Source organism: Clavelina lepadiformis, chromosome 9 (genome assembly GCF_947623445.1).
Source record: "Clavelina lepadiformis chromosome 9, kaClaLepa1.1, whole genome shotgun sequence".
Classification (NCBI taxonomy): domain Eukaryota; kingdom Metazoa; phylum Chordata; class Ascidiacea; order Aplousobranchia; family Clavelinidae; genus Clavelina; species Clavelina lepadiformis.
Window position 1 is genome coordinate 4733058 of NC_135248.1, and position 14150 is coordinate 4747207.

A 14150-nucleotide genomic window follows, 5' to 3' on the forward strand; every position below is an offset into this window, starting at 1 on the left:
AAAAAATCTTGAGGGTGCAGTTGCCATGCTTTCCAATAGGGTGACCATTAAAGTGCCACCAATTTGCATAAGGTGTGCTATTGCACTATTGTTGACTGCTCATAATAAAACAAGGTGAAAAGAAAAATGAAAGTTTTGGCAAACGCTGATGCACAATTTTGTAAACATACATTATGTGGACATGCATGCTAACATGTGATCAGTTTAAATAACGAATATGCCTACTGTACAGTGTACCCCCACATTTATTTGCTGGCACTTTTTTATGGACCTAGCAACAGTTTTGTTTGGATATGAACCATCTGTTCTCATGATTGTCGCTCCAACCTTAGTTGTTGTTAGTTTAAAGCAGAGGTCGGGAACTTATGGCTCGCGAGCCAGATGTGGCTCTTTTCATGACGGCATCTGGCTCGCAGATAAATCTAAGCTGGCATTTCTTAGCTCGATTGTTACGAATAAAACTTTTTCTGTAATTTTAAGTCGCATTAACAGTAAGAAACATGTTATTAAAGAGTAAATTCAGGCATTTACCGTAGTCTAAAGTTGTTGGTTTTGCTTAAAAATGCACACGTTAGTTGCATTAATTGTTGAAAAATATTATATGGCTCTCACGTAAATACAATTAAAAATATGTAGCTTTCATGGCTCCCTTAGCCAAAAAGGTTCCCAACCCCTGGTTTAAAGGTTTTGGAAGATTTGTTTTAAAAGTTTTTCCATTAAAGTTGGGCAGTGAAATTTCCAAGTTAAAGGAATACATTAATGTATTAATAGAAAGGTGAAAGGTTCATTTTGTTGAAAAATTTGAATTGATTACCAACCTGACACAATTCTTGTGTATTTTTATTTTTGGGATGAACTGATAGAGCAAGTTTTAAATTAATTTCCGGATATAATAGACACATTTAACTTTTTGTTCTCATTTCCTTTTATCAAACACAGTATGTTATAGAGCAGTATGTCTACAACTAGTTATACTTGCATTACGTGCCACGTAGCATTTACAAATGCCGATGTACAAAGACTTCATTACAAATCAGACTGGCATCGATACAACTTAAAGCGAAAAGTGGTTGCACTTCCTCCCATTTCAATTGAGAATTTTCAAGAAAAAGTAACAGCGCAACAGGCTTTGGTACGATGCTGAGATGAATATCAAGTGTTTATGTAGATTGTAGGGGTGACTCCAAATGTCTATGTACATTTGAATGAATCACAAAGATAGACAAGTTTCCTTGAATCACTTGGATTTTGAAACAAAAAACAGTTATGAACGAAATAATTAAAGTTGTCGTCTGATTTTAATTGGCGAAGTGGGGATTCAATAAAATAATCTTTCCGATTCTTGCGATCATATCATTTGGTCTAAGTGAGACAAGTGAGCTTGAATATTTTGGAAATTCCCTTGTGCTAGTGTTGAAAGTATTGCAGTTGTATATGTACTTGTAAAGTTCGGCATAACATACTTTAAAGCCACCTAAGCATAAAGAAATAGTATATATGTTATAAAACAATACCTTGTTGCTTTAACGATATATTTTACTACAAACTATGTTCATGTTGACAACTGTGCAACCCGCCTCATCTTTCTAACAGACAGCAAACAGTCAATCTCAAGAAAATGTCGTTGGTGTTGCGTGCAAGGCGTGCCAACGAAGATTCAACTCCTACAACTCGTACGCCAATCACTTAAAGTCCAAAAAGCACAGGGAAGCAGAAGCTAAGGAGCTCGCAGTTGTAAAGAAGAAACTTGAGGAAACCTCACAAGCGCATATTGAAAAAAGTATTCCAACTCATAGGCACTGATGCTATGCTTTGTCTATGGTTGTTTATGATAAGCTTTGTATTATAAGAATGTTAGAACTGCTTGTGAGTTATTTAACTTTGTTAGTAATGTAACTTCAAATACTGCTTTAACAATACAAATAGCAATTAATTTTAACAAGTTCTTGCTATTTTTTTTCCAGGTGAATCACAAGACTCAGATACGTCGTCAGAATTGAAGGCCATGGATAAAGCATTGGCTGATGCCAGGAGCAGTCTTCAACAACCAACCATTTTACGATCTGACACAGAAAAAACTTCAAACAAAAAGTATGTGAAAATGAATAAAAAATTGATTTTTTGTGATGGTTGATAAGTTACAACATTAAATGTTTTGTGTGGTATTAGTAATCATCCCTTTACTATGCTTTGCTCAGAGAAATGTGGAAATTATACAGGGAATATACTACATGCTACATTTCTTATTACTAGTTTTAAATGCTAGTTATTATTATTTCCGCTAGGGGGTTATGTTGTCATGTGTGTTTGTTTTCTATGAAACGTTTTTTTGCATTACCTCTGAAAAAGCAAGCTTATTCTTGCGAAAGCTCGTGTAGAAAAATACAAATAAAGTCAAACTTCAGTAACGCTACTTCAAAATCTACTCTCAGATTTTGGATAAATTTTCAGGATAGTTAAGATGTAAGGACGATTAAGTTTTATCATTGGTAACACACAAGGCCTGGGCACGATATGGCCTCCCAGGTTGTGTGCCTGCTTACCCAGGTACCTACAAACGAATGTTGCATATAGTTTGGTGTACAGTATAATAATTTTTGGTTGCCTTTAGAAGGCAGGTTTGATTAATTGCGTTGATTCAAAAAGTTTTATCATTCGAAGATTTTCACCCATCCTGATTTTACCTATTTCTATTTTTACCCACCCTATTTGGTTTTGTGCTACCTGCTGATATGAATAAAAAAATGAAACGTCTCTATGTCGGTTTCTCTCTTATCTGTCAAATTTGTTGCAACAAACAAACTTTAGCCTAACATCATATTACATCGATTATAACCTGCCCTAATGCCCTTGTTTGTGAGGGATGAAAAAGATGAAACAAAACAGTTTAAAATAATCCATCACTGAATGTAAGCCTCACAAACTTAAGAAGTAATTAGTAAATATGACAAAGCTCTTTACTCGTATTTCAATAAAATTAGGTCACCTAGCCACTTGTCTTGGGAACATAGATGTATGTAATAGGAAGAAAAGTTTTGGGTAAATTTGAATTGGAAAATTGATTTGTATTAAGTTCTACAATTTTTGCATTAGATGCCGCAAACTCACTCCAAATCTACCACATAGATATTAAACTGAAGTAATTGCTACTCAAAAATATGGAAAAAGAACCCGTGGCCCAATTAAAATAAATCAAAGAAGATAAACAATAATAATACAGGCAACAACTGGTATAGTTTAATTGAGTAAACCAAGAATGTATTGGATAAAACTATAATGCATTTTTGACAATGCCATTTGAATGCAATTAGCTGTCTTGTGCAGTCTGCACTTTTCTAGTCATAGATTTTGTTAGATTGATATTGTATTGCAAATTTTTTTTAGTTTCACCAAGGAAGACAACCCGAGACTGCGCTGGTACAGAAAGCAAATGCGAGAGATGAAAGAAAGGAAGGAAAATGATGATGCAGATGAGAATAGTGACGAATGGGAGGAGCTCAGTGATGATGAAGAAACATTAGGTGACATGTCAACAGAGTTTTTTCACGAACTTGCATGATGCTTACTAATTCTAACACCTTTCATGTGATGTCGATATTTCATTGGTCTAATCCAATTCACTTACACTACGCTGCAGGTGACAATAGTGAATCAGATGTCGGTTCACAAACTGATTCCAATGTTACCGAAACCTCTTCACTTGCTGGAGTAATGTCCAGGTCAGTAAATTTGTACTTTTGCAGTGAATTTCTTCAGGTGAAATCACCAAACCAATGATACTTATTATTCCCACACAGAATCAAACTGGATTCTGATGCAGACGTTGAATCTCTACTGTCAGAACAAGGAAGAGACCAGCAGATGATTAGCCCCTATCAGTGTCTATTCTGTCCCAAGAAATTAACCATCATTGAGGAAAATGTTTCTCATATGTCTCTGGCACATGGGTTTTTTATACCGGAACTGCCCTATCTCACTGATCTTGAGGGACTTTTGTCGTACTTAGGTAAGTTCACTGATAGCTTGTCCTTTTTCAGAAAACATTTGGAGTCGTGGCATTTGATAACATTTTTATGGATTAAAGGGGAAAAGGTTGGCGTTGGAAATGTCTGCTTGTGGTGCAATGAACGGGGACATGCGTTTTATTCCTTAAAAGCAGTGAGAACGCACATGAAGGACAAAGGACACTGTAAAATGTTTATAGAAGGAGACGCAGCATTGGAATATGCTGATTTTTATGACTTTAGGTGAAGTTTTGAATGTTGGTGCAGCTTGATTCATATTTTAAGTTTTGGCAACATTACTTAACTGGCTGCAATCACTAAAACATAATTGAGTTTCTTTAAATTTCTTAGATTTTCCTATATAATCACTAATTATGAGATTAGCAGTGTTACTATTGTAGTAAGTAAAATTTTGTCTTAGAGACCTCACCACACTGATAACTAGCATGAATGAATACAATGTGATTTTTATGGAAACTCTTCGAAAACTTTCAAAGATTTCTTTCAATAGTTCAAGTTATCCTGATTATGATCCTGACGATGAAGCTACTGATGAAGAAATTGAAGTTGCAGACGAGGATGTCCAGGAGGATGATAGTGAGGAAGATATGGAACTGGTTTTACCATCTGGAGCAAAAGTTGGCCATCGCAGTCTGATGAGGTTAAAACAAAAATAATAATTAATCGAGTGTGGGTTTAAAACTGTTTAAGTATCTCACATAAGATACTGAAATGGTCAAATTTAATTCCAGATACTACAAGCAAAAGTTTCCAACTGTTGATCGGTACAATGGTAAAGGTGGAAAACCCCGCATTGAAAGGTTGATGGCACAGTATAAGGCCATAGGATGGCACGGATCATCATGTGAGTAAACTTTACACCACATTTAGATTTAACAAATTTTCAAAACGCTTGTTGCAACTTACGAACTTTTTTCTTCATATAAGCTGCTCCTGCACTGAAGAAACAAGAGAAAGACATGAAGTACATACAAAGCATGAAAGCTAAATACCTTCAACACCTCGGTGTGAAAAATAACAAAACTATGATGAAGCATTTCAGGCTCCAAATCCAATACTAACTTGGCAATTTAGATCTTGCGTGGTGGCAGCGGCAGTCGGTTTTGCTTAGAATTAAAATGCTTATAAAAACCATGCTTCAGTTAAAGTTTACTGGGGTTATATGTCTCAGCTAATCAACTTGGACTTTCTCGGTTTCTCTTTCTCGAATTACACCTAATGCTCGTAATATTTGGTATGGGGATAATATTTGTAAGATGGCTATTGTGTAACAAGTCAAAGATGTTATTTGGCAATGACCATAATTGCACTAAGAAATTAGGCTTTTTTATAAAATTCTAGCAAGACTATTTCATATATCAATCTAAACCTTCTGTGAAATGACCATTATGTTAAATGAGTAGTGTAACCTGTCATGTGTAATCACAATGTTAATGCGTGCCAAACATGTGCAATTGATGATTATTCTTGCAAAGATGTTTTTATTCATTCAAAACTGCAATCTATACAGGCAGAGAATTAGTGGCGAAATACATGGCACAAATAGTGGTGATATCAAAAGCTCTATCTATAGTACAAAAGCGGCAGACATATGTACATGCATGACTGAAATGTTGACCTAACTGGACAAACGCAATCTTAATAGCAACCTTGTACTTTGTACGCTTATTTCATTCAGTAGTCATTGATACACAGCTCTTGAAAACACACTGGTTTTGCACAGTGGCTGGTAAAATAAAAATAATTTGGCAATGTAGTAACACAGCAAGTAATGAAGGCTCACTGGCCCTGCATTATTGCACAAGTAAAATCCTCCACATCTTAATAGGTAATGAACCAACCAAAAGTATATATAAGCAATTAATGAAGACACACTGGCCTCGCACTATTGCACTTTAAATGATAAATGACAAGATAATGTACGCAAACTACAAGCTAAGTAAAAGCACACATTTTTCACAATGGACGAGTTGATCACAATTGAGCACCATGATGATGAATGGACCAACATGAATAGCATAACTTTTAGTTAGGAACCATACATACTGTACAATACTCAGATCCAACAAATTTCTGACAAATGTTCATGTAAGTTTACCTAAAATGATGAAGTAAATTCAATCTATATTAAATATTCTAAGGCAATCGGCTGTTTGAGACAAGTTATCTAAAAATAACAAAATGATATGAAAAAACTAATTAACTGGAAATGGATGGATTATGACTGCTATTGTTAAGGTGTGCAGGTTGTGGGTACGACAAGCTGGCAGGGCTTAGTGGTGACGTCACGCGTGCGACACTGTATGCCATCAACTGCATTGACATAACTGGCACCGAGAAAATCGGTATAAGTGCAGGAGTTGTCAACTTTCAGTAAACACTTTGTGGAATCCTGCATACATTAAGCACCAGTTATTACGAGCCGAATAAAATGGCACTTTACGGGTTTTGCCAATTTTCAGTCATGTTTTAACGACGTGACACCGAAACAACAGCAAGGTAACACAAACCAAACCTTAAACAACAGGTCTTTATCACTCGATCCTCCATATCCATCACTCGAGAATAATGTTTGATTTGTCTGTAAATGACACGACTAATAAATATGTGACTGAAGTTGACAACTTTTCACCTTTTTCTGGCACAGTACTCCATTGCTCTGTTGATACTTTACGGCAATTATAAATGAAAACTTACCTGCAGTTGGTTAAGGAGGGCCCAGACTCTTGCCTTATAGAGGGCGCTATGTCTTGTAGATACCATAAATGCATGTGAAGGTACCTGCCAAAAAAGTGTCCGCAACATCGATTGCCAACAACGTTTACTGTTCCAATAAGAACTAAACTTACTTTTGCGATGTTGCATCCCAGATATTTATCAACAGGTTTTGTGGTGCCATCTGGGCATAAGAGTTTAAAATCGTCTGGATTTGGGGCCAAAGTTGTATCCAAAGCAGTCAAGTGTTTCACAAAAGCAATGTTGCCCGCACCATTTTTCATGCAGCTGTATGCATAGTTGAATTATAATAATACAAATTTTAAATAAATGATACTTAAATTGAAATGTTAAATATGCAAACACGAGAGCTTATAAAGCAAGCAAGAAACTTAGAGAGTTTTAACAACAAAAAACGTAAGGCAATGTTACCATCAAAACTCGTTACTTAAACTTCTTACTTAAAAGCCCCAGAATAGCCCGAATAAGGTTCAAGGGACGTAACACATTTGTTCGATCCACTTCCACTGCAAATATCACACAACTTCTGTTTGACCTGATCACTGAGTGAGCTAAGAGATGTTACACCGGGAACACAACTACCACCGAAAAAATTTGCCATAGCATCCAGAATATTGCAGGTTGTATTGTCAAAGCTGATGATGTCTGTGTTCGTAAAAAAATGGATAGTTTCAAATAAAAATTGCCATGCCAAATTGTAATGTGGTCTTGTATTGAAATATTAATAACTCGAAATAAAAAAAATCCTTGGAGAACTTAAACTTGGTAACGATTCCTCACAGCGCAAGTCCCAATTACCAGGTTTGCTAGTTTCATATTGTGATAGATGCGTTTTTTTAGTTTTTAGAGTCTTGCTTGGACTAGGGCGACCAAACAGCAGCAAGATTTGTCCTTTAGTCAGGGCAGAGCAGAGCATTACTACAAGTGCAAAGCACCACTGCTGAGTATCAAACTCCTCAAATAAAAAACATAATTGAGAGTCCATCACTCTGCTGATACATCAGGTACCAGTATGAATAGACAATGAAAATATTATGATTACTGTTGATGAACTATTGAAGAGTATGTATAAAATTAAGCCCTAGCAAATAAATTATTAGTATACGCACTATTTTCAATCATAAATCCAACTGGCATGTTCCATCCTGCAGTTTTTCCATAACCGGTATGACATGTCTTCTTGCCTTGCAACCCGCTCCGGGTTAAATTGGATGAGTCGCTTGCTTTAGCTACAGCAACAGCGTAATATGTGGTGCCTTCAGCTGTTTATGAATTAAATTCTTCAGGATGAGTAAATTTTGAAACATTGCATGTAAAGTTACTTTACTTGAGAGAAGTACTTGAAAATACTGAAGTAATATTTTAACAATACACAAGTGTACTTCAGTATTTGTTTAAACTTAAAGTACTTGAATTAGTACTTTCTTGTCAAATGTTTTAGTAGATTACATAAATTTCCTTTGATAGGTTTCTGAAAACATAAGCTTAAGCTATAGTAATTTATATAGTTAATTGCTGATTCAAAGTCTTTTGGAACCGTTATAATTTTAAGTTCTTTCGATGACAATGTGTTAGGTTTTATAAGGTAAGAGCATGTTAGTCTTGATTGAGAGCAGAAATCAGCTTGCAATGAAATTATTGCATTTCTTCAGTTGTTTCTTTATCCGCCAATAAAAAACTAAGTACAGTACTTGTATTCAAATGCAAAATTAGCATATTGATAAGGCTTTAGTTACATGTGAAAAACCCGTATGAGCCCAACTTTAATTAACAAATCGACGCACTGGCAGCAAGCTTAGCTTACCATCAGTGACATTGTATGTTTCTGCAGCAAGGGGCTGTAGTTGTTCACCAGCTTTGTAAATTTCACCCCCATCCATAGAAACACCATCCATAGTACCTTCTACTATCATTTGTGCGCAAGTATCAACATCTGCAGCTGTAGCAAAATAAATTTTGTTCTTTGAAAATGTTGTATACTTCGCCTGGCAGTTTTATTTACTTATAGCAAAGCAACCTGTCAAGGGATCAAAAATATTAGGTGTACTAACCCAGTTTGCAATCAATGGTCAAGCCAATGTTGAAGTCTTGTGCTCTAGCTGTAAGGTCACGACATTTCGCCATTTCTGCGTCAGTAGTCACACACCACCGCAGACTGCTTGCTGTAAAAATATATGAGGCACAATGAGCAAAATAAAAAAGTCGTTTTTACAAACATTTCTTAAAAGCAATGGCCATTTATGCCAAACACTAATTTTCAAAACGCTAGAAACTGTTTTAAAAAAAGTAAGAATTACGTGAGTAGTTTGAGTACTGTGAGAGAACGCATGAGGTTGTCTGAGGTTCAAGTATTTCTTCTGCGCAGTTAACTTGAAGCAGGTTGGACAAATAGCTGTTTCCAAGAAATCTCTGCCAAGCAATGTGCAGTAGAACGTTAAACAGTCTTAAGATTATGATCGTCACCGATTAAATATTTATCAGATAATGTTCAAAATTACATGTAAAGTAGTACTGCACAGCTTATTCAACAGGCAGATACAATCCCCAATTCATCAAAATCTACGGATACAACCCACAATAATGTACTACCTGCTGGTACTCAAAAAAGAATAAACAAAAAGATCAGACGCAGTACTCTATAAATAGGAATAAAAAAAAATTTTCTTTGACCAGTTAAGGTTTTCTTTTATTTAAAGCAAGGAAACCCTTTTCAATCAATCTTTATCAAACATTGAATTACAGGCAACAAAGCATACTGAAAATCTCCTAAAAGGGAGCATATAACATTCACTGTTTAACAAAGAAGTCTATTCATCTGATAAGTGCACCAACTAAGTTTTCTGAAGCGTACAAAAAAGAAGCAAACTAGAACCAAAGAAATTTGCTGAGGTCCGCTTCTTTGCACTTCAAGTCCCACATAAATATAACTTGGTAACCTAAGGAAGTCGTTCATATGTTTGGCTGCAAAATACTTTACACACTGATAAGTTGTAACGGAAATACCATTGCCAAATCAGCTTAAGAAAAGCTTATGGAGACCATTGTAACACATTGCTTTAGGTTTCCTATTTAGTCCAATTCTCTTGGTAAGACAAACACGATTTTGTTTGTAGCTCTTTATCATGCCGGTTATGTATATTCCATTTTTTTATAAATAAATTCGTTTACAAATGTTTGCTTATTTGTGCTTTGCTTATTATAACTCAACAGCTTTTATTTGATAAAAACAAATTATTACTATGGCCTTGCACTAAAGGACTTAAACTTACCTCTGCTGTGCAGTCACTTCGTAAAGGTAGCAGGATCTTGGTACTTGATTTAAAAAGCAGGTCAGGCTTTGGGCCGCCAAACAGCTGAAAATTCCCAGATGTGTGAGGTCCGAATTTCAGCTAAGAAAAATGCAGAAATATTTTGAATTATTTTAGTTAAGAATTTTATCTAAATTACTTAAACAATAACTAAACCCTTTTTTCCTGGATATCCAGTGCTAGTTATTACGTGGCACGAAAGTATAACATTTTTTTTAACACATTGACTACACCTGTGCAACAACAAGCATTTCTGTCACTGCTGATGAGATGCTGGCAGGAGCATTGACTGAAACCACGACACTATGAGAAGGGACCTTCCCCATGTTGCAAATTTCATATGCAGCAAGTGGGGCCCTAGACCCATCCTTACATAACAGTTCATAATCCTAAATTACAAGATAAAAAATATGCTTGTTTGTATTGATATATATTTATCATTCTAAACCGATTCCATGCAAATAAAATTCAAACCAATTATTCAAACATAATTCATTATTATTTATATTCCTGCCGAAACCAGTAACTTGTGCACATGACAGCAATTATTATACCAAGCCTGCTGATAGCAACAATATGATAAATAAATTGGCAAGGATTTCTAGTGCTAAATTTGACCTGCAAAACAGATGAACACAAAAATTCAAAACCTTATCAACTGACAAGAAAAAATGCTTACCTGCGAAACCAATGAGGTCGCCCATGGGTCATTATTGTTTCCATCTGTGTTATCAAACACAGTGGTATGCTTGACGAAGGCAACATCGCCCCCAGAAACCAGGCACCTGGCATAATGTGACAAAAATTGTCAGCAATGTAACTTGCAGAAATGTATGCTGCTTGTAATGTAAAGTCAAGCACTAAGTGTACCTGAATGCTCCAGTGTACCCGCAAAAGTTTTCACCATCACAATTGATTTCACAAGTTCCATCACAGCCTGCACAGAGCTTTCCATCTCCACCGGGAGCACAAACTGTTCCAAAGAGGTTGCCAACAGCTGAGGATACATCGCATGAGCTAGAGACTTTAATAATTCCTAAAAACATAAATAAATGGTTGGTAGTTATTCACATATTAGGTAAAATATCAACAACACGAATATAAAAATATATTGGGAGGAAATTTTCTTTTAAATCACATTATAAATATAGATGACCCAATTGATTTCACATCAAAGTAACCGGGTTGCATTGAATTGTGAATTTTAGAAACAGGATGAGATGTGCATGATACCATTTGTAAAGAAATAAAAATATATAGTTAAATAACATTATTTTGGGAAAACTTACCTAAACTTTTCATTGTGCCTACAGGCATTTTCCAACCGGCACTTTTGCCTAAACCAGTGTGACATGATTTTTTTCCTTGAAGCCCACTTTGTGTAAAAAATGTTGTTGTGTCTGACTTTTTCACAACTGCCACGGCCCAATATGTTGCATCTCCTAAAAAATTAATACATTAAACCCTATAAGTGCCTATCAAAGACAACCTGAATACATTTATCATAGCGATTCTTACTTTCCTATAACTAGTATTTTTTGTTGAATAACGTTTTCATCAAAATGCGATTTATCCATTACTTTATTTTACAAAAAAATTTAATGTTTCAAAATCAATAAAACCGTAATCATGAGAATAAAACTTGAGGATACAATTAAAGATGTATTTTTGTATTAAATTATATTTTGAATAACTGATAATACCTTCTCCATAATCTTCAGCCATGACTGGTTTCAGTTTCGAGCGCTCATTGTAAACATGTCCACCATCTAATGTAATTGCATCAGCTTCACTATTTTCCAGTGCACTCACACAACTGTCAACGCCACTCTTAGCAATACAAGTCACACCAGGGAGCATATTGGCTTGTTTAAATGCATCTTCCATTTTTAAGCATTTTGTCTGCTCATCTGAGCTTATAGTGCACCACCTCACTGGTGCATAGCCAGTGTTATTATTTGTTGCTGCTGCAAATATTCAACTATTAAAAAATTGAATTAATATATATACATTAAATGATAATAAAATAACAATACAAAAATAATATCTGTGATTTATGCAAATCAATCCAAGAAGAATGATTTCAGATCACTGCACATGTAAACAGACTTCAATTTTTATCTACAGCAATTTTTCCGTGATGTGTAAATGAAAGAATGGTCATAAATGCTTGTTACAATCATATAATGTGGTGTGATAACATGTACGTTTGCAATATGCCACAATAACTTTATAACATAACAGAATGATAACTATCAAAGAATACCCACGTGGAGAAGTTGCAAGAACAATAACACCGATGAGAAGTCCAATTGCAGCAAGTGATGCGATAACTGTCCAACACAACAAGCACCTCGAAGCAGGTTTAGTTTTCGATTCACCACTTTCCTGGAATTTTATTAATAAGTATTTCATTAATTTATTGAATAAATGGAATTCTTTTCATCAAGGACTGTTTTAAACTTTAATAAATATGCATACATACTTAAATTAATACAAATTTATACCAAGCTCAATAATTTTTGTTCCTACACAATTACTATAAAAGAATAAACTCATATTGATTTTGTTTATCATTTAATGTAATTTTTTCCAATTTAGATTATACCAAGATAAAGAAATAAAAAACATCAATTACCATGCTCATGAAGTTTATTGAAGACATTTTAGATATCTCTATCTTGAACCAATATGTCAAAATGTCTGCTTTACAAACCTCTAATAAAAAATGAACAATCCTGGTACAGTATATATATATATCCTAAAAAATATTTTAATTTAATTTTATTCATATTTTAGTTTTAAATGGTTCTATTGCTTCTAGACTATACCGTAATAATTACAGGCTTAATATAAACATCAAGCAAAATTCTTACTAAAAGTTGAAAAATTAATCTTGCCCTAATTAAAACAGAGACTATGAAAGTCTGGATACAAACAGTTAAATGTTCAATGCATTATGCATAGCTTTGCCTTCATCAATTTGCAAGGTACATCTTTATCTGTTTGCTACTTCTGATGTATTGCACAAAGCATATGCGTATTCACCACCACTACAATTTGATGATGTTAAACTAATGATTGTTACTGACATGCGACATTGACAACGTTCAAACATTTTTATTAAAAGAAACAATAATTACAATGGCATTTGTAGGCGATATTTATAAAGCAGACTGAACGCTATTGCGTACGCATTGAGGATTGCATCTGTCCAATAAAACAAATTGAACAAAGATTTGCAAGTACTGTATGTTCGTTTTCATGCAAATATATATCATATTCTCTGTCTGTTGTTGATAAATTTAACATCAATTAATTATTATACACGTTGTTGACAAATTGCACACAACAAAACGATTTCCGTAAAGTGTGTAAAAACAAAACTACTCGGCATATCGGTAAAAACTACGCAAAGAAAACGTGTTCATCATAAACGCTGTCCCAAAAACTATTGCGTACGTGAGCATTTTCGCGCTCAAACCGACTCGAAAATCTGCGGTCAGACAAATACTGAGATATTTGACCCAAGACACAAACAAGCATGCAGGTTATGAGTATTGCCACACCTTAGTAAATCTTAGCACTAATTTCAAACTACTGAACTAGATTAATACAAAAGCAATAAAAATATAATAATACAACTGTCAACTATGCCTACACACACAAATAACCAGCACCAAATCATAAGGCGTCCAGCTCGCAACACTAAAAGACCCTGCGGCATAAAGCGACTATAGTACAGATTTCATTGTGTGTTTCTGCTCTCCGTTTATTTTGTAATTTCCTAAACACGAGGTTACGGTAAAGCGTAAATCTTGCGCATTTTCTGAATCTACAAAACCAAACAACAAATTTAGAAGTACTTGAACAAACCACATAACTTGAAGCCTCTTCTTAGCGCAATACGACCGAGAAGAACCATTGAGGCACAATTATTTCCTTTCAAGGAGAACCAGACAGAGAAAGAAAAGCGACCTTTTAAAATGTTTTCTTTCCTTATTTCTTATGCGGCAATCACGATTTACCGTTCGGTCACGCTAGCATTCTTGGTTTTATGCTGATGTTTGTCATGCGGTGG

At 34.9% G+C, this 14150-nt stretch overlaps 2 protein-coding genes across 3 annotated transcripts; one reads left to right on the forward strand and one right to left on the reverse strand.

Annotated features, from left to right (window-relative positions):
* The first annotated feature begins 724 nt into the window (after window positions 1–724).
* On the forward strand, window positions 725–5489 carry LOC143470427 (cytoplasmic 60S subunit biogenesis factor ZNF622-like). Its single transcript, XM_076968559.1, has 10 exons — window positions 725–1132; window positions 1594–1780; window positions 1965–2091; window positions 3385–3521; window positions 3638–3719; window positions 3798–4006; window positions 4085–4247; window positions 4516–4665; window positions 4757–4869; window positions 4953–5489. The coding sequence occupies exons 1-10, from the start codon at window positions 956–958 to the stop codon at window positions 5084–5086; spliced, it is 1479 nt and encodes a 492-aa protein (XP_076824674.1). The 5' UTR covers window positions 725–955; the 3' UTR covers window positions 5087–5489.
* On the reverse strand, window positions 5487–12826 carry LOC143470426 (melanotransferrin-like). 2 transcript variants are annotated; one of them, XM_076968558.1, is made up of 17 exons: window positions 12708–12826; window positions 12340–12457; window positions 11773–12033; window positions 11359–11511; window positions 10940–11105; window positions 10749–10854; window positions 10303–10458; window positions 10031–10150; window positions 9059–9170; window positions 8813–8923; window positions 8566–8700; window positions 7871–8023; window positions 7202–7406; window positions 6875–7028; window positions 6723–6806; window positions 6541–6606; window positions 5487–6417 (listed from the first exon to the last, which is right to left on the reverse strand). In XM_076968558.1, exons 1-17 carry the CDS (start codon window positions 12732–12734, stop codon window positions 6259–6261), a joined length of 2286 nt encoding a protein of 761 aa, XP_076824673.1. In that variant the 5' UTR covers window positions 12735–12826; the 3' UTR covers window positions 5487–6258. The 2 variants fall into 2 exon arrangements, with proteins under 2 accessions (XP_076824673.1, XP_076824672.1); XM_076968557.1 differs by having other exon boundaries at window positions 11773–12036.
* Between the last annotated feature and the right edge of the window lie 1324 nt (window positions 12827–14150).

Coding starts and splice junctions, on each gene's coding strand:
- LOC143470427 (XM_076968559.1), top strand. CDS start 956: ATGTCTACAACTAGTTATACTTGCATTACGTGCCACGTAGCATTTACA. Junction 3,720..3,797: donor CTTGCTGGAGTAATGTCCAG/GTCAGTAAATTT, acceptor ATTCCCACACAG/AATCAAACTGGATTCTGATG. Junction 4,666..4,756: donor GGCCATCGCAGTCTGATGAG/GTTAAAACAAAA, acceptor ATTTAATTCCAG/ATACTACAAGCAAAAGTTTC.
- LOC143470426 (XM_076968557.1), bottom strand. CDS start 12,734: ATGTCTTCAATAAACTTCATGAGCATG. Junction 6,607..6,722: donor CCCTCCTTAACCAACTGCAG/GTAAGTTTTCAT, acceptor TGTCATTTACAG/ACAAATCAAACATTATTCTC. Junction 6,418..6,540: donor ATAAAGACCTGTTGTTTAAG/GTTTGGTTTGTG, acceptor TAATGTATGCAG/GATTCCACAAAGTGTTTACT.